Source organism: Globicephala melas, chromosome 18 (genome assembly GCF_963455315.2).
Source record: "Globicephala melas chromosome 18, mGloMel1.2, whole genome shotgun sequence".
Taxonomy (NCBI): domain Eukaryota; kingdom Metazoa; phylum Chordata; class Mammalia; order Artiodactyla; family Delphinidae; genus Globicephala; species Globicephala melas.
The window spans coordinates 23282882-23309058 of NC_083331.1; the positions used below are offsets into that span (position 1 = coordinate 23282882).

The 26177-nt window shown below is 38.1% G+C and overlaps 1 protein-coding gene across 6 annotated transcripts in view; it reads right to left on the reverse strand.

The window, feature by feature from the left end:
• DNAJC15 (DnaJ heat shock protein family (Hsp40) member C15) overlaps positions 1 to 26177 on the reverse strand; it is a 213956-nt gene that overhangs the window by 183767 nt on the left and 4012 nt on the right. For all 6 annotated transcript variants that reach the window (XR_009559864.1, XR_009559865.1, XR_009559867.1 and 3 more), the window contains exons 2-3: positions 3582 to 3633; positions 1222 to 1295 (exon numbers count right to left, since the gene is read on the reverse strand). Coding sequence is in view for 3 of the 6 variants with exons in the window: in XM_060288271.2 (XP_060144254.1) it covers positions 1222 to 1295; positions 3582 to 3633 (126 nt within the window). In the remaining 3 variants the exon portion in view is untranslated. The remainder of the gene's footprint in view (positions 1 to 1221; positions 1296 to 3581; positions 3634 to 26177) is intronic.

Sequence of the window (26177 nt, forward strand, 5' to 3'; positions counted from 1 at the left end):
CATGGCCTGCTCCCTCATCTTCTCAGAGAGGCCTTCCCAGACCTATCTAATATAGATTCCTCTCTGCTGTTAAAGAATCAATCTCTTACGCTGATTTAGTTCTCTAAAGAAAACTAAACTCCTACCTTCAACACCTCTACATATTATGTATCTTATTTCTTTGTTAATTGTTTCCACTAAAAAGTAAACTCCTAGAAGGCAGTGTCTTTGTCTAGTTCATGACTACCTCCCACTCCCCACAATAATGTCCAGTATGTAGTAGGTGCTTAATGAACATTTATTGAATGAATGCTAAATACCTATTAATACTTTAGCCAAATAAAATATAAACAGGAAAACAGAAAATAAACACATGCTCCCTCTAATCACAGACATGCATTTATAAGTCTGCAAAATCACTTGCAGTTCTTTTGACCCCGAGTTTAATTATCTGTCATAATATAGTATGTCATCCTTTGAAAGTGTGGTTATTGTTCATGACTAACTAAGCCTCAAGCCTATAATGCCTTTGCTAAAACAAGCCATTCATTCTCAAATTGCTGTAAGTCAAGCTGATCTATCCCAGATCTTCTGTTTCCCAGAAATCAATGTTTATGTTGTACTGCTTCAGTGAGTTTTCTTTGCATGGTCTCTAGTGGTCACAAACCACAGTTCACCCAGTTCACCACACTATAGCTTTTTAGACACCTACTATCATTCATCTTTTACTTATATTCAGCTCAGCAGAGTAGCTGTAATGCTGGTAGATGAATGTATCAGCCCTATAGGTTTCAAGGTTGCAATCATATAATTTTATGTTTGAGATAGCCAGGTGTGGTGGTACGAGGGAACTAGTTTCAAATTTGAAGATGAAATCAACTTTTGGGTAAGCTCCATCAGGACAGGCACCACGTCTGTCTTGTTCACCAGCTATGCCTAGCCCCTGGCACAGGACAATCACTAAATGAATACTAATTAAACAAGGAAAACAAATTACCTCAAAGTTGATGTAATACTACTAAAAGGAATACGGTAATTAAAAGTCAAAGTCAGGAATAAGCTTAGATATAAAATAACATGACCAAGAAACTTAAAAGAAACTAAATCAATAAAGTAAAGTTGCCAATGATACAAACATTTGTATGAAAATCCAAAACATTTTTCTGAATTACTATCAATAATGGCCTATAAACAAAAATCAAAGCAAGGTTAGATTTCTAACTAAAGCCATTTTTAACTTACAGGGGTTGAAATCTTCTTTGCAGTTTCTGTGATTACTTGTCCTAGAGGTTTCCAGATTTGAGATGTGTAGCGACCTAAATAGTAACAGGAATAAGAGCAAATGTATTTTCTATAATGAAAGCCAACACCCACAAAGTGCTCACCACAGTATTTACTGTTTACTTTGTATATGTTATTTTAATACCTATCTCAAAATCTACCTGAAAGACAGTCACATTTTTTCAAATTTCTAATTTATTAAATGGAGGACAGATTTCATTTTAATATAATTTTCATAGCTATTAAATTAAGCTTTAGTTCATAATTAGAAAATTAGAAAATTTCAATGGTTATGTATAAAATCCTACTTTTATACAATGTTACAGGTCATAAAAACAATAACACCCTAGCACTCAATTTCTCACTGAGGATGACTACTCTCCTAAAAGCTTCTTTTATTTTAGTGCTTTCCTTTCTTAGGCATCCTAATAATCAAAATTCCTCTGAGTCTGGACAACTAAGTATCAATAGCAAAACAGGTCCTAAATTGTTTTGAGGGCATAGAACAAGAATAAAATATTATCTGGCTAATTTACCTTTTGTACCCTAATCAGAATGTGTGTCTACGAATACTAGAGTCTCTTTTCCCAAAGCTCTGCTAGAAAACCAGTTATGACCCTCTGAACTTAAATTCAATTTCTAACCATAACATTATTTGCAAATCAAGATTTCTGCTGGGAAAGTTCAACTACATAGATGTTTTATAAGAAGTAACCTGTCTAAACATACTGTCATTCCTGTGCAAACAACATGTTACAGGGAAAAACAAAGGATGCTAGACATAGGAAGATGTGAAGTAGCCAATCTAAGTAGGAGATAAAAAGCTCTTGAGATCAAGTAGAACATTAAATAAAGTAAAATTAAATGAAGCGGAAACCCTAACTCATCTAAATCTCTTATATAAATATCAACTTCCATTTGATTCTACAACAGTATAAAATCTGGCTTTTAAAGTGCCTTAAAATTCCTTCAAAACCACAATCATGCAATCTCAATGTAAAGAAGCAATTAAAGGCTTCAAGAAGTGACATCCGGACATTTACTTTAACTATAGAGGAGAATATCTAGTTCCAATAGTCTAGGGGTACTTTCTCCTAAATTCTACTCTTCAGTCGTATTTGACCCTCAAAGAGAACTGCCTGCTATTAATATTCTAGTTAGTAAACTGAATTTGGCAACAGAGTAGTATGTATAGAATACATACACCAATTCTTCTCATTGTAGAAACAAGACCTTGGCAAAAGTATCTTTCTCTAATTTCAAATAAAAATCTTACACTTGAATTTGAAATAACTATGCCTATTCTGCTACAGTAACTAATACAAAAATTGTTTTATGTTTATGGGCAAGTTTGTCAGAATTCCTTTTCAGACATGATGCTCTTCTCATGAAACCTCAGTAAGTAGTTAACTATAGTTATATGAGACACAAGACTTTGACAGTACAAGAACCAAGAGAATCTGAACCACTGATCTTCCTGATTTTAAAGTTCTTACTGGTAAGGTGCTTTAAATAGAGTTGTGTGGAATTAAATATTATACAAAACAAAACAAAATCTTTTATGTCTCTTTTTCTATTGGATCTCACTGCATATAACCACAATGGAATGTAGCTCCACCTAAAAAGAAGATCCAATTAACAAGATCAAATCCATGGAACTTAAGAGACACAAATGCTAAATGAAAAATGTAAACCTTTATCAACAAGGAAATGCTCTCAGATTAACATTTAATTAGAGAATAGCTATGCAATTTAAAACTATAAATTAATGGTTAGAAGAGACAGCAATTTTACTTTAAATCTTTATTCTTTCTAAAAAGATTTTGGCAGTAAAAGAAGTTCTCCTGGGTTTGTCAAAGAAATTACACCAACATGTTAAAATGAATGATAAATATACTATAAAGAATGGCTACGCTCATCAGAAAGAACTGACAGCTCAGAAAATGTGTATTCTTATCGGCAAGAAAAAAATATGGGAGAATAAAAGAGCCCCATTATCACTTACACTGCTTCATATTAAAGAGATTTTATTTTTTAATAGTACACTATAGCTCAAACTAAAAAAATGTCAGGAAGATCAATTATTATTGGGGCTAGTTTTCCTAGCTTTTGTATCGTTAATTTCCTTCACTACAAAGTTTATCTAGATTTTGCTGTGCTGACAAATCTTCAGTGACTATAAATGTTGCAAAGAATGGGAACGTATGTCTTAAAATCAAAAACCTCAGAATACTAAGGGTCTTCTCATGAATCACTATAGAAGCTACTTGGAAATATTTCTCCTGCAACATTTATTGATATATATCCTTTATTTATCTTACCTGCAAATCCAAGAGCTGCAATACCCAGTCCCACAGCTATCAAACTTCTTGCCTATGGAGGAAAAAATAATTATCACTTATAGTGTTACATACTGGGTTTTTTAAGTAAATCATTTTAAATAATGAGAATTATGATTAATAACACATTTTCCTCAAGCTCTGTGGTGCAGAATTTTTAAAAATCTTCAGGATTACAGCTAATTTTCAGTGAATTAAAATAATTCTAGATTTCATTTAATTTCCATGTATTTGAATTTGTTCTAACCAAGAGCTTTTATGTTACCTATTGCTAAAATGTTTTCTATAGACTATTCTTTCTTTTTTTTTTTGTGGTACGCGGGCCTCTCACTGTTGTGGCCTCTCCCGTTGCGGAACGCAGGCTCAGCGGCCATGGCTCACGGGCCTAGCCGCTCCGCGGCATGTGGGATCTTCCCGGACCGGGGCACGAACCCACGTCCTCTGCATCGGCAGGTGGACTCTCAACCACTGTGCCACCAGGGAAGCCCCTAGACTATTCTTAATAGTGGGTTTAATGTATTTATCTTCTATAAAGCTAAAAGGTAAATATTTCCTCCTCAGTTACATATGCAATGCTCAATGGACGCTGCTATATTTAAAAACCTTGATAAAATGTATCCATGTTTAGAAAAGAAGTCAAAGTGTGAAAAATTAGTAAAAGTGATGAATAACTTAAGAGTTAGCTTATTTCTACCTTTCTAGACCAATGTAAAAATTTTACAGTAAGAGCCAAGAACTCAGTTATGAGCTCATCCTGATAAATTTTAAATTAGTTATATACTCCATATCAGTCTATGCTTTTCTCCTTAACCACCTTGGGAAAATATTCGTCACAACAGAAAAAGGTTTTATGTAGCCAGGATCAACGGTTGCCCCCCAAGATCCATTTTCCCCTTCTTCTACAGGATCAAACTTCCTATTTTTAGCCAGACACAGATTTCCAAGCCCCCCCTTAGTCTTAGGTACAGCTATGTTTACTAAGTGTTGGCTTATAGGATATAAGCAGAGTGGTGTGTGCAGCCTCAGAGAAGTCCTTCATGGGACGGTGGAATGTCCTTCTCCCTTTCCATTCCTCCTTCCTGCTGGCTGCAATGTAGACATTATACCAGGAGCTGCCATGTCGGATAAGGAAGGAAGAACAATGGGATGAAAGGAGCCCGCGTCCTGGATGATCATGTAGCTGCCACAGCACCCCTGGACTGCTTCTATTTACATGAGATAAAAATAAAATTGTCTTTCTAAGATACTACTACTATTTTCAGTTTTCAGGTACTTGCAGCCAAATCAAATTCTGATGGGATCAGAATTAAGGAGAGACACTATAGAAACGGTTTCTGTCTGATTAGTGGTGAAAGAGGCAAACCCATAAGATCCAAAAACTAAAAAAAAGCTACAATAATCTCACTAGGGAATAGAATGGAGTCATTTCACAACAGTACAGCAGAAATCATAAGATGGAGATTGAGACTAGATGGATAGTAAAACCAAAAGGCCCTATAGCCATCAGTTTTCAAGTTCTGTAAGGGAATGCAAATCTTAGGAAATCAAAGCCCCAAGTCTTCAAGAGGAGACTCTATAAGGATAAACATCAAGACACGAAGGCCAACTGTATGAAGGTGCTCTAACTTTAACACCCAGTAACTCTCTCTTAGAAGTCTAGAGCTCTTCATAGACAAGATGAGGAAAGTTCATCTAGGTTTCCTCTCCTCAGTTCCAGTTCCTTTTTTTTTAAAGAGTTAGACTTTTTTAAAAAAATAAATTTATTTATTTATTTTGCTTCACTGAGTCTTCGTTGCTGCACGCGGACTTTCTCTAGTTGTGGTGAGTGGGATCTACTCTTCGCTGCAGCGTGCGGGCTTCTCACTGCGGTGGCTTCTCTTGTTGCGGAGCACAGGCTCTAGGCATGTGGGCTTCAGTAGTTGTGGCATGTGGGCTCAGTAGTTGTGGCTCACAGGTTCTAGACTACATGCTCAGTAGTTGTGGTGCACAGGCTTAGTTGCTCTGCAGCAGGTGGGATCTTCCTGGACCAGGGCTGGAACCCGTGTCTCCTGCGTTGGCAGGTGGATTCTTAACCACTGCGCCACCAGGGAAGTCCTCAGCTCCAGTTCTAAGATTCACCCTTTCACAAGGCAGAGCACTAGGGCAATCTCAGTAAAGGAAGATTCTTTCCCTGGCAGAGAAGGACAAGCCTAGAGCTAGCTAGCAAGAGGCCAAACAGTCTTTGAGGTTCCCTTCAAGTTGTCTAGATGTAATTACTCCTGAACTGAAGGGAAATGAGTATTGATTTCAAGAAGATGTTCTGTTTAGGTATATTTTTGCCATTTTCTAGAGCTTCCCAGGGGCTACATATTTTGAGTTTTCCAGTCTTATTTTCCATTGGTTCACTTTAAGGATCCTCAGTCCAACCAAAGTACTCAACAGGGGCTTCCCTGGTGGCGCAGTGGTTAAGATTCCACCTGCCGATGCAGGGGACACGGGTTCAAGTCCTGGTCTGGGAAGATCCCACATGCCACGGAGCAACAAAGCCCGTGCGCCACAACTACTGAGCCTGTGAGCCACAACTACTGAGCCAGGGCACCACAACTACTGAAGCCCATGCGCCTAGAGCCCATGCTCTGCATCAAGAGAAGCCACTGCAATGAGAAGCCTGCGCACCACAACGAAGAGTAGCCCCCGCTCACCGCAACTAGACAAAGCCTGTACGCAGCAACGAAGACCCAACTCAGCCATAAATAAATAAATAAATAAATTTATTTTTAAAAAAGTACTCAACTGGTTTCATGTGTGAATTTATTTTCCTTCCTCATAAAACTTGTTTATTCTTTCATCTGACTAGAAATATTTATCTTTGCTATCAAGATCTGACGTATTCTTAATATTTCAGCTTGAACCAGCCACAGAATGGGAGAAGTCATTTGCAACACATAATGATGAGAACATGCCCAAAAATACAGAGAATTCCTCCACATTAAAAAGACAGATGGGGCTTCCCTGGTGGCGCAGTGGTTGAGAGTCTGCCTGCCGATGCAGAGGACGTGGGTTCGTGCCCCAGTCCGGGAAGATCCCACATGCCGCGGAGCGGCTGAGCCCGTGAGCCATGGCCACTGAGCCTGCGCGTCCGGAGCCTGTGCTCCGCAACGGGAGAGGCCACAACAGTGAGAGGCCCGCGTACCGCAAAAGAAAAAAAAAAAAAGAAAAAGACAGATGATCCAGTAGAAAATGAACAAGAGTCCAGGGGGACTTCCCTGGTGGGTCCAGTGGTAAAGAATCCACCTTCCAATACAGAAGACACGGGTTTGATCCCTGGTAGGGGAACTAAGATCCCACGTGCCGGGGCAACTAAGCCCACGTGCCACAACAAAGAGCCCACATGCTGCAGTGAAAGATCCCACATGCCGCACTGACAATCCCGTGTGTCACAACTAAGACCCAACACAGCCAAAAATAAATAAATAAATAAAATATTAAAAAAAAAAGAGTAGGTCAGGGACTTCATAGAAAAAAATCTAAATGGCTAATAAACATATGAATACTAACAATAACCACAAAACCAAAATGTTGTAGAAATATTAATACAAGAACATAAAGATCTCTGGCCTTTGTGAAGTTTGTTCTATCCACTGATGCATCAAGCACCAAGCAATACTATCTACACTTCTAGGGTTATTCTGAGGATAATATTAATAATGTATGTAAGGGACTTAGCACAGTGGCTTGGCACATAGTAAACAGGCAGTAAACGTGAACCACTTTAATGTTATCAATAAGAATAACTAGCTATTAGGAATGTAAGTGGTGTAACAGAAATACGAACAATGTTTCACAAACTCTTAAATTTGTCCAAGTAAAAGAAGATTCACAGAAGTGGTTTTTGAGGTAGGCCGCGGAAAATGAATTGGTCTTCTCTAGGTTAGATAATCCAAATTTTCACATTTTGAAAAATGCATATTTGAAAAACATAAAGTCTTGAAAAGTTATTTTAATTTCACAATTTTATAGGTTGATTATTGCATCATTTTTATTATTTCTACTATTCAAATATATATATGAGACAAACAGTTGCCTCATTATTCTAAAGAGATTTTTATGTCAAGGTATTTATATCAGAAACATTAAATCATCAGACATTTGATCATTTATCACTTTAATCTAACAATATGTAAGGCTCAATTGCGTTTAACAATTAAAAATTCCATTTAATTTAACAAATTAAGTATTGAGTACTCTGATGATTATCCTCCATTTGTCTCTCCAGATTCATTTTCCACCCTTCTCTGCCTTGCTCTTTACCTCTGTCTTCCCTTATCTCAAAAGACTACGTTATCCAGTCCTTGCTTGCCCCCTCTCGCTTCTGGTTGGGTTTTGCCAATGAGAGGAAGTGTTGAACAGAACACCATGCACTGGTTACCAATCCCAGAAAAGGACTCTATACATTTCTGCCCATTATATCTTGGTATCAAGGTTGTGAAGGAAAACACAACAGTCAAGCACTAGGTAGAACAATGATTTACTCATATAGAGAAGAGACAGAGTAAGATCAGCTCCAGTCATGTGCACTAGTCTCATACGGCTAGTGGCTGCCAGCCAGCTGATAAAGGGAAATTGGTCCACAAGCACCCTCCCCCTCTTTATCCCACACTATCCCTGGAGTCTGAAATACTGAGAGCTGGGGGCAAGCCTGAAACAGGGGACGATAATCCCACAAAGTACAGGTTGTGTGAGCTCCAAGTGTTCCAAGTCCAAGACCCATTCTTACGAGGCCAAGAGGGGTTGAAAGGCTAGGCACATGAGACTTTTTCCCAACAGGAAGGATCAGCAGAAAAGCAAAGAGTGGAAGGAGGTAGAAACAATAGTACAACGTATTCCCTGCTATATTTCCTCTTTGGCCATGGCTCTTGTTGAGTGGCTCCTCTTCCATACCTGTAACTCTCACTGGGTTCTGGAGCATAGTTCCCAACCCCTTGCCTCTTTGCCTGAGTGGATAACTGTTTCCAACTGGTGCTAGTCCCTGGGTGATTCATCATCCCTTTTTGGTTAAGCTATGCCCACAACTCTGCAAATAGTCCCTTCATTAAACTATGTTCCAAAAAACCATCCATTACTACCAGGACCCTCAATGATACAAGCATGACTGTACACCAGTCACTATACACAACAAGGCAAAGGCCTATATCAAATGGGTCCTCTACAGGATGCTAAACATGGTGAGCCTCCAACGTTTATGCTAATCTCCCAAAGATCTTTATTTTTAGCCTATTGCATTTATTTCACTAATGTATGCTTAGATGTGTTCTGTCTCCTTAAGCTTTCCTAGATAGCAAGAGCTTTTAAAAAATCTGATGAACTCTATGGAGCAACACCTTAGAAAAGCGCAAATATATATATACACCCTAGAAAAGCACAAATATTTTTGTATATAATTTGAGGGAATCCATGGGTTTCCCTGAAGCCCTTCAGCTCACAAACCCCAACATGAGAACCTCTAAGAAATAAATAAATGTGGGGCTTCCCTCATGGCGCAGTGGCTGAGAGTCCACCTGCCAATTCAGGGGACACCGGTTGGATCCCTGGTCTGGGAAGATCCCACGTGCCGTGGAGCAGCTAAGCCTGAGTGCCACAACTACCAAGCCTGCACTCTAGAGCCCATGAGCCACAACTACTGAAGCCCACGTGCCTAGAGCCCATGCTCCGCAACAAGAGAAGCCACCGCAGTGAGAAGCCCGCGCACTGAAACGAAGAGTAGCCCCTGCTCGCCACAACTAGAAAAAGCCCACATGCAGCAACGAAGACCCAACACAGCCAAAAATAAATTAATTAAATAAATTTTTTTAATAAATGTGGACCTCCCTGGTGGCACAGTGGTTAAGAATCTGCCTGCCAATGCAGGGGACACGAGTTGGATCCCTGGTCCAGGAAGATTCCACATGCCGCAGAGCAACAAAACCCGTGTGCCACACTACTGAGCCTGCGCTCTAGAGCCTGTGCGCTGCAAGTACTGAAACCCATGCGCCACAACTACTGAAGCCCGCGCACTCTAGGGCCCGTGCTCCACAACAAGAGAAGCCACTGCAATGAGAAGCCCATGCACCGCAACGAAGAGTGGCCCCCACTCGCCACCACGAGAGGGAGCCCACGCGCAGCAATGAAGACCCAACGCAGCCAAAAAATATTAAAAAAAATTAAAATTAAAAATAAACAAATGCCCACTGAAATAAGAAGGGTGTTTCATTTACTTTGAGTTCCCAGAGCATATCAGAAGATCTGCCATTTATATTTCATTTCTCATTCATTCAACAATAGTACAATAAGAAAAATAATGCTAACGCCAGAATTAATCTCTATTTCTGAAGACTAACTTTATAGAAAGATAAACACTAAAGGCCTTGCAACCTTTAAAAACAACAAAAACAAACCCAAATTAGGTAGATCATTGGAGCAAATAAGAATGTTCAATAAATGACCCCAAACTGTGCAATCAAGTCTTACTCATCCACACTGAAAATGGACAAAGTATTAGCATAGCTAATCAACAACTCATTTCTTATTGGAATTAAATTACTTATTGGAAGGGGACTGTATCTGATTTACCTCTTTAATAGTATTTTCAATTAATTTGATATTAAAATAGTTTATACCTTTTGAGCATAAACAACTGATAACAAAAATCTACTATTTGGAAGTAGAACTCAACTTGAAATTTTAAAACTATTATGCGTCCTGCACTACCAGATTCCTGTACTCTGTAATAAGAATAAAGGTCCTCTGCATGAAGTTTTCTATGGAAATACTGTCAGAGAGATAAGCAAATAAGTTAAAACTTTAACCTCAAACGGTCCAGAATAAGAATATTATTTGTTTCCTAGAGAAAAATATTTATCTACTACCTGTTTTTCAGTCACTAGAAAGTCATTTGTATTTTTGTTTCAGACACAAATTTAGAGAGCTCTAAAACAACAAATTCCACCAACTCTCCACATACATGAATGACCCAAACAGAAAAAAGAGATCATCTAGTTGCAAATACAGAAGACAGGAAGCACAGGAAAATCCATCTGAAATCTGAGCAAGTAGTTCACGCAGAACTCTCAGCCATACCTTTATCTGACCTTAAATTTTTTTAAAGTAAAATAACATCTAAAGCATACTGGGGCTTTAAAAAACAAAAGCCCATGGTTCATTTGGCATAACTGTGTAAATATCAGAGAATTCCATCAACATCTTCTCTATTTGACTACTGTTGAAAAAAAATTCACATATGCTTTATCACTATGCTATTTCACATTTACTTAAACTTCAGTGTTGTACCTTCAGGCTAACAGGATCTATTTTATTTCTTTTATATACGTAACACCATATTTGATCTATGTCAAGCACAATGATGTGCTTCAATTTTTATTCTGAATGTTTTTATAAACAATGATGCTTTAAAACTAAATTGCCAGTAACAGAACAAAAACGACAATGAAAAGACAATTTAAAAGCAAAATGGAGAGTGAGGCAGTGTTAGTACCATAAGTACTGTCATTGTTTACCAATTAGGCAATAACCAGGTTAAATGTCTATGATTGCTCATGCAACTAGACTGATATCACGTTACATCTGTGTTTTTACAGAAACTAGGGAAATGTTGCTACTTTTTTGACTTAGGGAAATTAGAATATGGGCTGAAAATAAGACAGGCAGTGTGATTTAAAAAGAAAGATATGTATACACCTGTACTCTGGCCTAAGCTAAAATGGCCATAGGTGTCAAACATATGTAGGAGACAGCAGATGGTAAATGTGGATGCCATACAAGGTATTTTTGTTGTTGTTGTTTTAAACATCCACAAGGCTGCCTTCAGGAAGTTTTAGTTTTGAAACTTTTTCTTTGAAGGTTCAGATGGTTAGAAAAGCAGCTAACACTTTCTAGGCCTGCAGAAGATCTAAATAAATTCTTAGATACATTTTTTTCTATATAAAATTATGCGAGCACGTATTTATAACAAGTTGATCTTTCTATAAAAAAAGGTATGTATGTGCACATATATACCTAAAAACTAATACAGTTACAAATCAATTAAAAATTCTACCAACTAATTCTTTTACTACTGGTCCAGACCAGTGTTTGGGGAAAGTGGTCTATATAAGAAAAATAGAAAAATTCCATTCATACCAAATTTGGAAATTCAGTTTTTAACAATCTCATCATAGTCACCACAGAAAACAAAGATGATATGTACACATATAACTAATTTATGTGTTATTGGCCAATGGTATTTAATTAAGTTTTTAAAAATTCATGACAACTTTAGATTATATTTCTCAAAAATGCCAAAAAGCATAGTTTTAACTGCATCCCCTGTGACCATACACAATGCATGAATATTTTAGATTTTAAAATGTCCAAGCATATGTATAATAGCATTGCAGAAATTAACGAACAGTAAATGCCCAGTGAAGTCACTGACTGATTTAAAATGGCTGGAGAGTTACCATAACGAATCCTCTGCCTAGGGACTTCCCTGGTGGCACAGTGGTTAAGACTCTGCACTCCCAATGCAGGGGGCCAGGGTTCGATCCCTGGTCAGGGAACTAGCTCCCACATGCATGCCACAGCTTGCCTGCAAGCTGCAACAAAGGAGCCCACATGCCACAAATAAGACCCGGCGCAACCAAATAAATAAATAGAATAAATAAATAATTATTAAAAAAAAAAGAATCCTCTGCCTAGACTGCTAAAGCTGACGAGAAAAGTCTTATGAACACACTACATAGCACCATGACAAAATTATGGTTTCTGACGGCGGCTGGGCTTTCAAATCCACTCAGTATCATCATCTCCTTCATCCTTGATGCATACCATTCCCCATTCCTTTTTGCCCTTACTGTTCTAAATTTTACTTTTTTCATTAGCCTTCATGTTTTTTACCCATGAAGCAAGCATGAACTTCCTCAATCTTCCCTTTCACCCCTGAATGTATAACCCATGTGCTTCAAAGTTAATCAGGCCTGGGCTCCAATTCCAGCTCAACATTTACCAAATCTGCGACCCTAAGCTGATCTCTCTAGGCCCATTTCCTCATCTATAAAATGGGAATGTGGGAATGTGAAAACCTAATCACACCGTGCTCAAAATGATTTATGAGAAAAGATTATGAAAAATGACCAACGAACTGTGTAAACATGGCAGATGTCTGTTTGTTCTTTCTTCACTCCCACAATTTTACTCTTAATCCTTTCTGTTCTCTGCTCATTCCTCCTGGAAAATCCCGGCTTATTTCAAATAGCTTTAAGGTCACCTCCAGGTAAAACTTACGCCACCCATCTCCTCACTCAAGTAAAACTTTTTAGTGACTCCATGGTACTTAGCAGTTCTATTATAGTACATAGCACATTATTTAATAATGGCTTACCTATTTCAAACCCTTGCTAAAATGTGAGCTTCTGGAGGTAGGGACTGTTTACCTCTTTGGATTTCTGAAATCTAACAAAGTACCTAGTACATAGTAGGTTCTCAAAAGTTAATATAATGGAATGAAAATGATCTTAAGAAGCATTCCCACTATCCAGATGCCTTTTGGAACTTGAATTATTTATGTACTGTATTGGTGTCTGCTAGTGGATGGAATTATGATTGAAATGGGAAAATATAATGGAAAATGATCGTTAAATTTAATCAAGAAATTAACACATAATCATGTCTTAAAATATTCTGGACCAGGTATATATATCCAAAAGTCTCACAGAAGAAAAAGAAAAGGAAGTTAAGGGCCTATGCCAGGTAAATTTCATTACAAAAATGAAATGAATATAATTCACAGATCCATGTAGAAAAACATGAAGGAGTAACTGAATTGTTAAACAAAGAAAAATAACAACACTCCAAATAAAAAAAGTCAGGCATTTTTTCAAGCAGCCATTTGGAGACTCTCCCATCTCTGAGTATTTCAAAGAGATAGACAATAAACAATAGAAATCAGAAAAATATACAATGGAAAGTGACATATGCTATGAAGAAAATTAAGCAGCCAAAGAATTACGTGTGGGGACTTCCCTGGTGGCACAGTGGTTAAGAATCCACCTGCCAATGCAGGGGACACGGGTTCGAGCCCTGGTCAGGGAAGATCCCACGTGCTGTGGAGCAACTAAGCCCATGTGCCACAACTACTGAAGCCCGCGTGCCTAGAGCCCATGCTCTGCAACAAGAGAAGCCACCACAATAAGAAGAATGCACAATGCAACGAAGACTAGCCCCCGCTCGCTGCAACTAGAGAAAGCCCACGCACAGCAACAAAGACCCAACGCAGCCAAAAATAAATAAATAAAAACAAATAAATTAATTAATTTTTTTAAAAGCCAACAAGATTTGTTAAGAGACCGGATGTGAGGTTTAAAAGAAAGAGAAGATGATGAATGGATAAAGAAAATGTAGTGCATATGTACAGTGGAATATTATTCACCCATAAAGAGAAGGAAAGTCTAGCATTTGTGACAACTTGGATGAACCTGGAAGACATTACACAAAGTGAAATAAAACCAGACACAGAAAGACAAATATTGATTGATCTCACATACATGTGGAATCTAAAAAAGTCAAAAACTCATGGAAGCAGAGAGTAAAACAGCGGTTAACAGAGGCTGGGGTGGGAGAAATGGGGTGATGTGGGTCAAAGTTCCTGTAAGATGAATAAGTTTTATACTTGAAATTTGCTAAGAGTAGTAGACCTAAGCTTTCTCACCGTATGTGTACATACATGTGCACAGACGCGTGCACGTGCACACACACACACACACACACACATACACACAGAAGGTAACAATGTGAGGTGACCAATGTGTTAATTAGCTTGAATTATGGTGATCATTTCACAATGTATATGTCTATTAAATCATGTTGTCCACCTTACATATATACAATCTTTATTTGTCAATTATACCTCAGTAAAGCTGGGGGGAAAGAATGTCAAGGTTATTGCCTTACACAACTGGAAGAATGGAGTTCCCTTTTGCTGGGAGGAAAGTCTGTGACAGGTAGTGGGGCAGAGGGAAGGGCTGTCATAAGCTCCTTTGGTCTTGCTTTTCTAAAAACACGCCACCCTCAGTGTGATAAGTAAAACCCAAGCAAAGCTGTACATGAATTCCTAACACCTGGGGAAGAAACGGTCTCATCTACTAATGGAAAAGAAGAATGAGCAGGTTGTCTCAAAATACATCCCTTGTTATCTCGCAGTGGCTCAGTTCTCAAGGGTTAATCACAAGCAAATCACTTTCTGCTGAACTCAGTGTTTTATGCTGCCTTATTATTTGGTTCAATTTCTACAAAGAAAGCTATTTGAATTTAAACAGCAAGTGGAAAGGAGAAAAAAGGGAAGAAACAAGAAAGACTGCTTGGCAAATCAGCAGAATTTGAGAAAGAGAGGTAGTGCACATGCAGATCAAAAGAAGGAGAGCAAGGGAATTTATATTCCAGAAAAAGTGTCAGACATGATGAAATGACATTAGGAAGAGAATTTTTACAATTATCCTTCCCTAAAAATTTCAAGCTGGCATGAATGTTCCAGATTTTCAAATCTAAATCCACCTGGCCCTTACCATTACTGTTCCATTGCCAAAAAAAAAATACACTTGAACTTCTCTCAAAGCACCAATTCTTTAATTAATTTAAGTGAAAAATTTTAATTAAGTAAAAAAAAAGCAATGTTAACTACATCTTACTTGATTGACTTTAAAGTCACTTTATTTTAAACCATAGGCAAGCACTAATATCTACAGCATGACTAGAGAGTAAATAAAAGGGCAAAACAAAACCAAACTGAAACAGTAAAACAAAACCCAAAAGCAAACATAATAAGAAACAAGGGGCTTCCCTGGTGGAGCAGTGGTTGAGAGTCCGCCTGCCGATGCAGGGGACACGGGTTCATGCCCCGGTCCGGGAGGATCCCACATGCCGCGGAGCGGCTGGGCCCGTGAGCCATGGCCACTGAGCCTGCGAGTCCGGAGCCTGTGCTCCTCAATGGGAGAGGCCACGGTGGTGAGAGGCCCGCGTACCATAAAAAAAAAGAAACAAAACTCTCAGGCTCAGGACAAATGAGTACTTCTCCACTCTAATATAATGAACAAAAAATTCTCCAAACTGAAATTCTTGCTATAACTGATGATCTTATGAATAACCTTTTAAGTACTGTTTAGCATTTATTCAGTGACCCACTGATACAAACCTTGTCTCTAATAACGCAAGCAGCTTTCTTTGTTCACGTTAAATGTGACTAGCCAGAAAGTCCTGTCCCAATACCGACCTAGTTCTGGTCGCCTCAGAGGGTACCAGGAGTCCCTGGGTTCATCACAGGTTTGCCACACCAGGCTGCACATTTGGCTTCAAGTTCTCAAACCCAAGGATACTGTGATGGTTCACTTTACGTGTCAGTTTGGCTAGGTCAGTCAATTAAACCTCAATGTAGGCGTTGCTGTGTTGGTATTTGGTACATGTGACTAACATCTATAATCAGCTGACTTTATTAAGTAAAGCAGTTTATCTTTGATAACATAGGTGTGACCTATCCAAGCAGTTGAAAGGCCTTAAGAAAACTGAGATTTCCCTGAGGAAGTAGAAATTCTGCCTCAAGACTTAGCTGCTGTCTGAAAGTTGCCAGCCTGCAGGCCAGCCCTACAAATTTTAGACTTGCCAGCCCACACAATTGTGTAAGCCAGTTCCTAGAAATAGATAAATAATACATTCTACTTAGTTCTGTTTCTTTGGAGAACCCTGGCTGAAACATATTTCTACTGTGTTTCAGGACCAGAAAATAATGTTTTTAGGTATATCGCCCTGACTCATTCATTATTCACTAATTCAACATTTATTTAAACATTTAATCGGGGTGCTTACTACAAACCAGGCACTGTACTAGGGGTTGAGATATGGATCAATAAGGTCACCTCACAAAGGTTACAAACTGATTCACAATCTCAAAACAAAACCTGAGTCCTCAAAAACTTACTAGTTTGCTTTTATATTTTATTTCTCCATAAATTTATCTAATTTCTTTTAGAACTTACTAGATTTTTAGCCAGAAATATTTCTTAGGATAATAAAGGGATGGTTATTCTAGTTGTCAATGACTCTCAAAAGTTGACACATGACACACCCTCTCTTCGGACCAGATTTTAAATCAGATCACGGACCATAGATAAGATTCCCTCTAGGCTATGTGCAAAGGCACATGGTTGTAATCCCATCCCTTTGTCATGTTACCTCATGATACCTCATCAATGTGCAGAGACACTGGAGTTAAGACCCAGTGCTTTATACAGCTACACTGAGATAACCAATGTGCTGAGAATAATCTAGTGCACAGATTTTACTAATTAGTGTTAACACATTCCATCAAATTTGAAACAAGCACGCACTAACTAAAAACTCTCTTTAAGATGTATACGATTATAATAATATAGTAATTGACATTTTTTTTAATTGGTAAAAACTTTCACTTTAACACTAGGTTTAACCTGAGGGAGAGATTGCATTTTTCTATCTTTATTACAATTTAGTAAGTCAGTGCTAGTAGGGAGTAGTGGAAGTAAAACGCTGAAAGTCGGTTTCAGCAGATATTTGATCAGAGGCTGCCAATAAGAAACTTGCACTTACCCTTACATGTTTGCCCTGTGAGCTGGTCCCTACCTGTGTCTGGACCAGGTCACTTCCCAAAATAAGCTCTCCGTCCTCTGAAGCTGCTGGCTCTAAGGGACTTGGGGTATCTGAGTCATATCCCTACTACCCTCATTCAGTTGAGTCTAATATGTCTCCACCCTTCTGTTTCACCACTGTTCATATAAAGATAGTATTATCGACCCCAGTCCCTAACACAGAAGGATGTCTGGTATATATATGGCTTCTCAGTTACTAAATAGCAAAGAAAAATGGAATGACTCTATATAGGCAGCAGGAACAAGTGAATTTCCAAATATGAAAGAAATCAATGCCAACAGTACCCTCTCCCCTATTCAAATACTCCCACCTCTCTACATCCCAGTTTGTCTATTGTAATCCCAGACCACAACTTCATAACTTGTCTCCTTTACTGAACTGTGAGCCTCTAGAGAGCAAGAAGCAGGTACTATTCATCTTTGTATTCCTAGAATACGTATGGGTTAAATAAAAGTTAGTGTTAACTGACTGCATGGATGAATGTGTGTGTAGATGGTTAGGTGGACAGGTGGCCAGTTGCTAAGTACTCTGCTTCTGGGTCACAGATGGCTTCTGAGAAGAGTCCAGATAAAACTGAAGGATAGGGTCAATGCTAGACCAAGAGGGAAAAGGGAGGATACAGGAGAGAACAAAGGTTAGAAGCTGGGAAACCTGAATTCTGATTGAGATTCTGTCCTTAACTCACGGTGACCTTAGGTTATTGCAATTGAATATATGTGTACGTTGGAGGGCAGGGATCATCTACAGAATATGTTAAATATCTACAGAATATGTTAAATACAGACTAGACCAGTAACCTATAAAATATTTCAAACGTAGAGCAGACAACGTGTAAAATATAAGGTCAACTTCCATCTATTTAACAATATGGAATCATCTCAAGATAATAACCCTAAGCAGACAGGCCAAAAAGGGGCAAGATTTTCAAAGTCAAATTCTAATTAGAAAATTAAACCAGAATGATACTGAAAGATGACTTCGGTGTTTGGAAGATATCTGTTAGGAAGTAAGAACTATGGCAAGCTTTACATCCGTGCTCTGTGGCTCTTCATGCTAGATGTGTCAAGTCTATCAGTGAAGCCTATGAGACGTGTTCTTTGGCCTGAAGCTTCAGATATATCTGCTCTAAAAAGCTTGGTCTTCTGGGCAATTCAAGGTTCATTTAGTTCTAGGAGTTAGTTTCTTTAACTTGTTTGTCACTGCTATTTTATTCACTGGCCCTAAATTTCTCTCTTTCAAATTTAAGTATTTTCCTTAGTTCTTTCTATTATCTAAAATTTGGAGAAAAGGGACTTTTTTTACCTAACAGATATCCTTTATCATTTTGTTATTGTACTTTTATTGTTTTATTGACTTTTATTAAATTATTTTTGTCCAATAACTTCCTGAATTAAGAGTTCTACACTGTTCCTGAATTAAGTTCTAAACTATTTTAGCCTACCTTCAAATGAGCCTTCCCTGCCTCTTTCCCCCTCACACAATCACACACTTCTCCCGCCAATTCATTTATATATTTTCTTTTTCGGGAAATGTTCTATTTCTATTTGACTTTTGAAAGGTGCAAACTGAAGTACACACAGTACTCTACAAGCAGACACATTATACTTTTATACAGAAAAGATATGTTTTGGGAATTCCCTGGTGGTCCAGTGGTTAGGACTCTGTGCTGCCACTGCAGGGGGCCCAGTTCGATCCCTGGTTGGGGAACTAAGATCCCACACACACACAAAATATATATATGTTTCTGTTTTATTTTCAATAGTTTCCATAAGATGTCCAATGTTTTGCTGGCATTTTTAGAGCTGAAAGAAATGATAGAAAACATCTAGCCAAAACCCACTCCACTTCCTCCATTTTTACGGAGGAAGACATTGAGGTCCTGAATAGTCACATGCCTTGTCCAAGTTGCAGCCATTGTTTTTTGTTTGTTTGTTTGTGTTTTCTTTTGTTTTTAATTTATTTATTTTTGGCTACGTTGGGTCTTCATTGCTGCACGCGGGCTTTCTCTAGTTGCGGCAAGTGGGGGCTACTCTTCATTGCTGTGCACAGGCTCCAGTAGTTGTGGTGCGTGGGCTCAGTAGTTGTGGCGCGTGGGCTCAGTAGTTGTGGCGCACGGGCTTAGTTGCTCCGTGGCATGTGGGATCTTCCCGGACCAGGGCTCGAACCTGTGTCCCCTGCATTGGCAGGCGGATTCTTAACCACTGTACCACCAGGGAAGTGTCACAGCAATTGTTATCAGTGTCTGCACTGGGACTGGAACACAGGTATCCTAATTCCAGACCACAGCCTAGGTCTTCAAGCAACAATTTAATCTCCTACAGTCTTTTAATAGATTATAAAAATCATTCAATTATCTTTCCAGTGTGAGCTCATACTCAATGCAACATCCCTAACTGACTTCAGTGCCCATTCACAAACCTTTTGCCTTGTACAACTTCTTACTAGGTAGTTTGATAAATTACCCAGAGAAAATAGTGTCATTTAATTGTCTAATGTCAAGTTAGATCCTAGCACTGGTCCTTGATGTCCTCACTCCTTATATAATTCCCTATTTTTTTTTTCACAGAATTTTACCTTCCCTCAACCTCCAACAAGAAGTTGTATGTTCAAAACTCCTACATTTAATATAAAACTAACAGTTTGTTAAGTATGAAAGTAGGATTACTAGTACCTCCTTCAACTTCTGGATGGGGCCATGTGGCAATCTGTCACACTCCAGCATAAAGGCCATTAATAATGAGAGGCATGCATTTAGCCAACAACTCAAAGCCTTACAATTGTCAAGGGAGTGGTTCAATGAGCATTCTCAAACTGATGCTACGAATTCAAATTGGGACAATCTGTCTTGAAGGTAATTTCACCATAGGAATCAACAGCCTTAAACATATTCATGTCATTAGGGTCAGAAAATAATCAGAGAGGTGCATAAAAACTTTTATATGAGAATATGCATCACTGCATTATTTATAATATATAAAACTGGAAACAATTTGAATATCCAACAATAGGGGAATAATTAAATAAATTAAGGCACATCTAAAATATGCATCCACAATTAAATAATATATTGAGGAATGTTTACAGACCACGTTAGAGAATAAAAGCAAGTTATATGACGGAATGTTCAGCATGTATGCACACAGGAAAAAAATGGAATGCTATAAAACAAAACATTAACAGTAGTTATATATTCTTATTACCTACCTTTTATCACTAAAACAAAATCTTTGGATCACAGACTTTGGAATTCAAAGAAATATGGTTTGAATTACTCTCCACATATCAGCAACATAACCTTGGCCAAGTTACTTAACCTCTATACTAGAGCTTCCTCACCTGTAAAATGAAATAAACAATACCTACCTCCTTGGGTTGCTATGAATTTTTAAAAATTAGGACATACATATACATCACCTAGTACTTTACATGTGGTAAACATTCAATAAATGGTACCTACTTCAATTACTATATGATATTATTATACAATTGTTTCTTTTAAAATCAGGGGAAAAAATAAAGGTTAAAAAAGAAAAGTTGTGGTAGATCCCACCAGTCAGAAGGGTTTAATAAATAACTTAAGTCAGAAAACCCTCTGATCTGTCTACTTTAAAATAAACTTTAAAAACAAATTCTTCAACAGAAACAAATATACCTCATCTTTGGTATCTCCCTTTTAATCCTGCACTTAATTTTGCACGCTGACCATAAAAGTGATCTTGCTGTGTCTCTAGCTAGCCTCCTCCCTATCATGTACTTTTTTTTTTTTAACATCTTTATTGGAGTATAATTGCTTTACAATGGTGTGTTAGTTTCTGCTATATAACAAAGTGAATCAGCTATATGTATACATATATCCCCATATCCCCTCCCTCTTGTGTCTCCCTCCCACCCTCCCTATCCCACCCCTCTACGTGGTCATAAAGCACAGAGCTGATCTCCCTGTGCTATGTGGCTGCTTCCCACTAGCTATCTATTTTACGTTTGGTAGTATATACATGTCCATGCCACTCTCTCACTTCATCTCATCTTACCATTCTCCCTCCCCGTGTCAAGTCCATTCTCTATGTCTGCGTCTTTATTCCTGTCCTGCCCCTAGGTTCATCAGAACCAGTTTTTTTTTTTTAAGATTCCATATATATGTGTTAGCATGTGGTATTTGTTTTTCTCTTTCTGACTTACTTCACTCTGTATGACAGACTCTAGGTCCATCCACCTCACTACAAATAACTCAATTTCGTTTCTTTTTATGGCTGAGTAATATTCCATTGTATATATGTGCCACATCTCCTATCATGTACTCTTACAAGCTTTTACTATACTGACTTCGAAGACCCTGGAAAGCACCCCTTAAACTCTCTCCTTCGGTTTACCTGCAACACCTTGTAATTCGGTTATTCTTCTTGCTTGGGAAATCATCCCATTTCCTGAAAGCTACTTTTACTCCCTTACAATAGGGTCTTTTACTTTAAGGCTGTAATTTCTTACAGTAGTAATGCTTATAGCTTAATTTCATTACACAGTATTCTTTTCTTCCTTTTTGAGTTAAGGTGAAATAAAATTAACTCTGCTTTGAAGTTTAAGAATTTTTAAACAGGGCTTCCCTGGTGGCATGGTGGTTAAGAATCCATCTGCCAACGCAGGGGACACGGGTTCGAGCCCTGGTCTGGGAAGATCCCACATGCCGTGGAGCAACTAAGCCCATGCACCACAACTACTAAGCCTGCGCTCTAGAGCCCGTGAGCCACAACTACTGAGCCTGCATGCCACAACTACTGAAGCCCACGCACCTAGAGCCTGCGCTCCACAACAAGAGAAGCCACCGCAGTGAGAAGCCCGCGCACCACAATGAAGAGGAGCCCCGCTCGCTGCAACTAGAGAAAGCCCGCATGCAGCAACAAAGACCCAATGCAGCCAAAAATAAATAAATAAAATAAATAAATTTATTTAAAAAACCAGAATTTTAAAATATATCTTGAAGCTTCTGAAGACTCTGAAAAGTACCACAAAAACCAAGACTGTATATCATTTCTTGGAGTTGAATTTCATCAATTTCTTATATCTAAATGATGGAGAAATAATATGGTACAGTATAAAAGTCAAGGACTTTTAGAGTCAAAATTGGTTTCACATCCTAGTCCTGCCACTTACTAGCTATATGACCTTAAGAAAGTTAATTAACCTCTTGGATCCTCAGTTTTCTTATATGTAAAATGGTGAAAAGTAACATCTAACTTCATGGGTTATTATGAGAATTGGGAGAATATAATACAGTGCCTGGTAAACAGCATTCACTAAATGTTAGTTCATTTCCTCCCTAACTATTCGTTTGCATATCATAAACTCAATACATTCATGCATATCATTAATTTTTACCTTATTTTTATATATTCAATGATTAAAAATAAAAAATATTACTAATATTATGGGGGCAAGAGACAGGTATGAAACTTGTTACATTATAAAAAGTTTAAAAGATTGGGAAGCACTGTTTGAAGACAAACTCAGAAAAAAAATAAAGGTTATTAAAAAACAAAAATCATGAGAAGATCCCACATGGTCACAGCTTTTGTACTGGCCAAAAGTGATTTTATACTACAAGCACCTGAAACAATCCCCTACAAAATCTCACAGTTAAAAAACCTTACCATATTGATCAAATACAGACAATAAACTCAGTGCTAGGCATAGATCCACTGACACAAAACTGAGAGTAAATGAGTCAATGATTCTGAACTGTTTCTGAATAGAATATCACAAGCTTTCTAGCATGGAAGGAAAGAATGAAATGGGTTACCCCAAATGGAAATATACAAATTAGGTATCAATTCATGGCACTTACTAAAACTTCTACTTAAAATTCTTTACCTCCAGCGAGCAACTAAGCCCGTGGACCACAACTACTGAGCCTGCGCTCTAGAGCCTGCGTGCCACAACTACTGAAGCCCACGAACATAGAGCCTGTGCTCTGCAACAAGAGAAGCCACCGTAATGCGAAGCCCGCGCACTGCAATGAAGAGTAGCCCCTGCTCGCCGCAACTAGAGAAAGCCCACGCACAGCAACGAAGACCCAACGCAACCAAAAATAAAAATTAATTAATTAATTAAAAAAAAATCTTTACCAAAACCATGTAACACATTTAGAAATACTGTAAGTACTATACAGTAATAAAGTTCTTGGTGAGTAAAACTTTAACATCATTGCAGCTAGGCTGTACGTCTATGGCTGCTTCTGCTTTACAACAGCAGAGTTTGGTAGTGTGACAGAAGCCATAAGGTCTGCAAACCTAAAATACTATTCAGCCCTTTACAAAAGAAGTTTGCTGCCCTCTGTCCTTGAAGGTGGCAATCCTGGCTCACTCATCTCCCCACACACACCTCGTATATAGCTTCTATGTATTTGGTGTTAAAAAAAAAAATCTATTATACTGAATTGAATCGACAAACTTTAAAAACAGTGTTGGAGACTGCCTGTGTTATCAGAGGCATCAAGCAATAAAGTTACCAAAATTTGGAAAAGCACGTCAGAAGAAGTCAGAGCATCATGTGTACTCTGACTACACCTAATATTTAATACATGCTTATATTTTATGTCTGTCTTTACAATTAAAAAAAATCAGAGAGAGAATATCATTTATCTTAGTCTTTTTTATTCCTTAAGGCCATCAGTACATCATACTGTAAAACATGTCCTCTAATCCTCTGTTTTTCTTCCATCTAGTTGTTTCATTCCTTTTTTAATTTAATTATTCAGTGGATTTATAGAGCAGTAACCAAGGCTGGTACCATGCTGAGAACTGAGAGAACAAGGATCCTTAAAACTTGGTCCTTGCCTGTAAAGAATATCTAATTTTAGTTTAAAAGACATGTTTCAAAAAGGAGAAGAAGTACTATTTAAATAATGCCAGCAATTCAACAATTGGGCCAAGTCAGGTATCTGTTACTATCACCCAGTTTCAAATATCCACCAGAAAAACACACACACACAAACACACATTACTTTAAATGTTCCATCATCTTGAATCAAAGAATTTCTGAGAACTGGGAAAACAGCCCACTCCATCATAGCTGATACTGCTGGGGAAAAAAAAAGCATCAAAATTGTTTACAAATTCCCTAAGGCATTATATTCTTCCAAAACAGCAAAAGCAGTAAATAACCTTCTAGATAAATATGAACTGCCTGAAAGTGTTATAAAATGTTAAAACTTCTATCTTGAGACTGCAACATTTAACTTTCAAGATAGACAATAGTTGTACCAGAGGAAAATTTTTAAAAAATAATAAATTCTGCATCAAAATGGTAGCTGTGATGGAGAAATATGGAGACTAGTCACTCAACAAACATTTGTTTAGCATTTATCTATAAGTATACAAATACTTATTTAGCATCTATGACAGGCTTTGTGCTAAATTCTGGGCAGAGTAGTGAGCAAGACAGACACAGACTCTTCTCCCTTAGAAACTAACATAAAGGAGAAATCCAACAGAAAAAGAATACATGCATCAATATGTTGAACCAAACATCCATGTTTATTTATTAAGCCACTCAGTAGTAATAAAAGTTAATAGCTGTTCATTTAATAAACAAGTAACTACCATGTATCGACTGCAATGCCAATCACAGAAGCAAGCATATAAGTTCTTGCCCTAAGACTTCACAACCTAGGTGCTTATACATATACAAATAATTTTGATATAGTATAAGAAGTAATTTAATAAAAAACTGTATATGACTTTCTAAGGAAGTACTTAGGATAAAACAACTTTATTCTACTAGGGAAAGGGAACTCGAGTCAGGTAAGGCTTCACATCAGTAACCTGAGTCTTAAAAAATGAACAGCAGGGGCTTCCCTGGTGGCGCAGCGGTTAGGAGTCACTGCCTGCCAGTGCAGGCGACACAGGTTCGAGCTCTGGTCCGGGAGGATACCGCATGCGCAGAGCAGCTAGGCCCGTGCGCCACAGCTGCTGAGCTTGCGCTCTGGAGCCCGCGAGCCACAACTGCTGAGCCTGAGTGCCACAAGTACTGAGGGCCGTGTGCCTAGAGCCCATGCTCTGCAGCAAGAGAGGCCACCCAATGGGAGGCCCGCGCACCGCAAGGAGGAGCAGCCCCCACTCGCCACAGCTAAAAGAAAAGCCCGTGCGCAGCAATGGAGACCCAATGCAGCCAAAAATAAAAATAAATAAAGTAAATATATTAAAAAAAGAAAAAAAAAAAGAACAGCAGTTTGCCAGGCAACGAATTTCAGACAGAGGAGAAAACTACAGTAAGTAAAATCATAGCACAGGGTACAGTACAGTGAAGGAGATGGAGAATGAGGCTGCGTTAAGTCAGTCATTTAGGGGTTAGTTCATGAACAGTCCTGTATATCACAATGGCATATTTGTACAATTTATATAATTACCATGGGAAGTTTGGACCTTGGTAAATTTATAAAAAGGAACTTGGTAAATTAATTTTAAAAATTATAGTACCATAATTAGCTGTGTAGTATAGAAAAATAACTGATGGCTGTGTGAAGTGTAAAAAGGGTAAAGGACCAGAAGCAAAGAGACCTGTTTTTAAAGGCTATTATCAATACAATAGGTCAGAGGAGAGAGGCTAGACCAACAGAATAACAGTGAGAAGGGAGAAAGTGGAGTGTTGATGGCATTATTCAAGGTAGTGGATAGGTGAGAATCACCATGCATAGGGAGGGGATATAACGAGCTACATTATAAATAAGCTGAATTTTGTATCTTTATTTGTAGGACTCACTGGTAGACAACTGAAAATTCTTATTAACTCTATTCTTCTCATTCCTTCCCATTCCAGAATAACATGTACTCATTAAACAATTTATTTTTAAAGTGCTTACCACATAACAGGCACCTTTATAAATGTTGGAAATACACA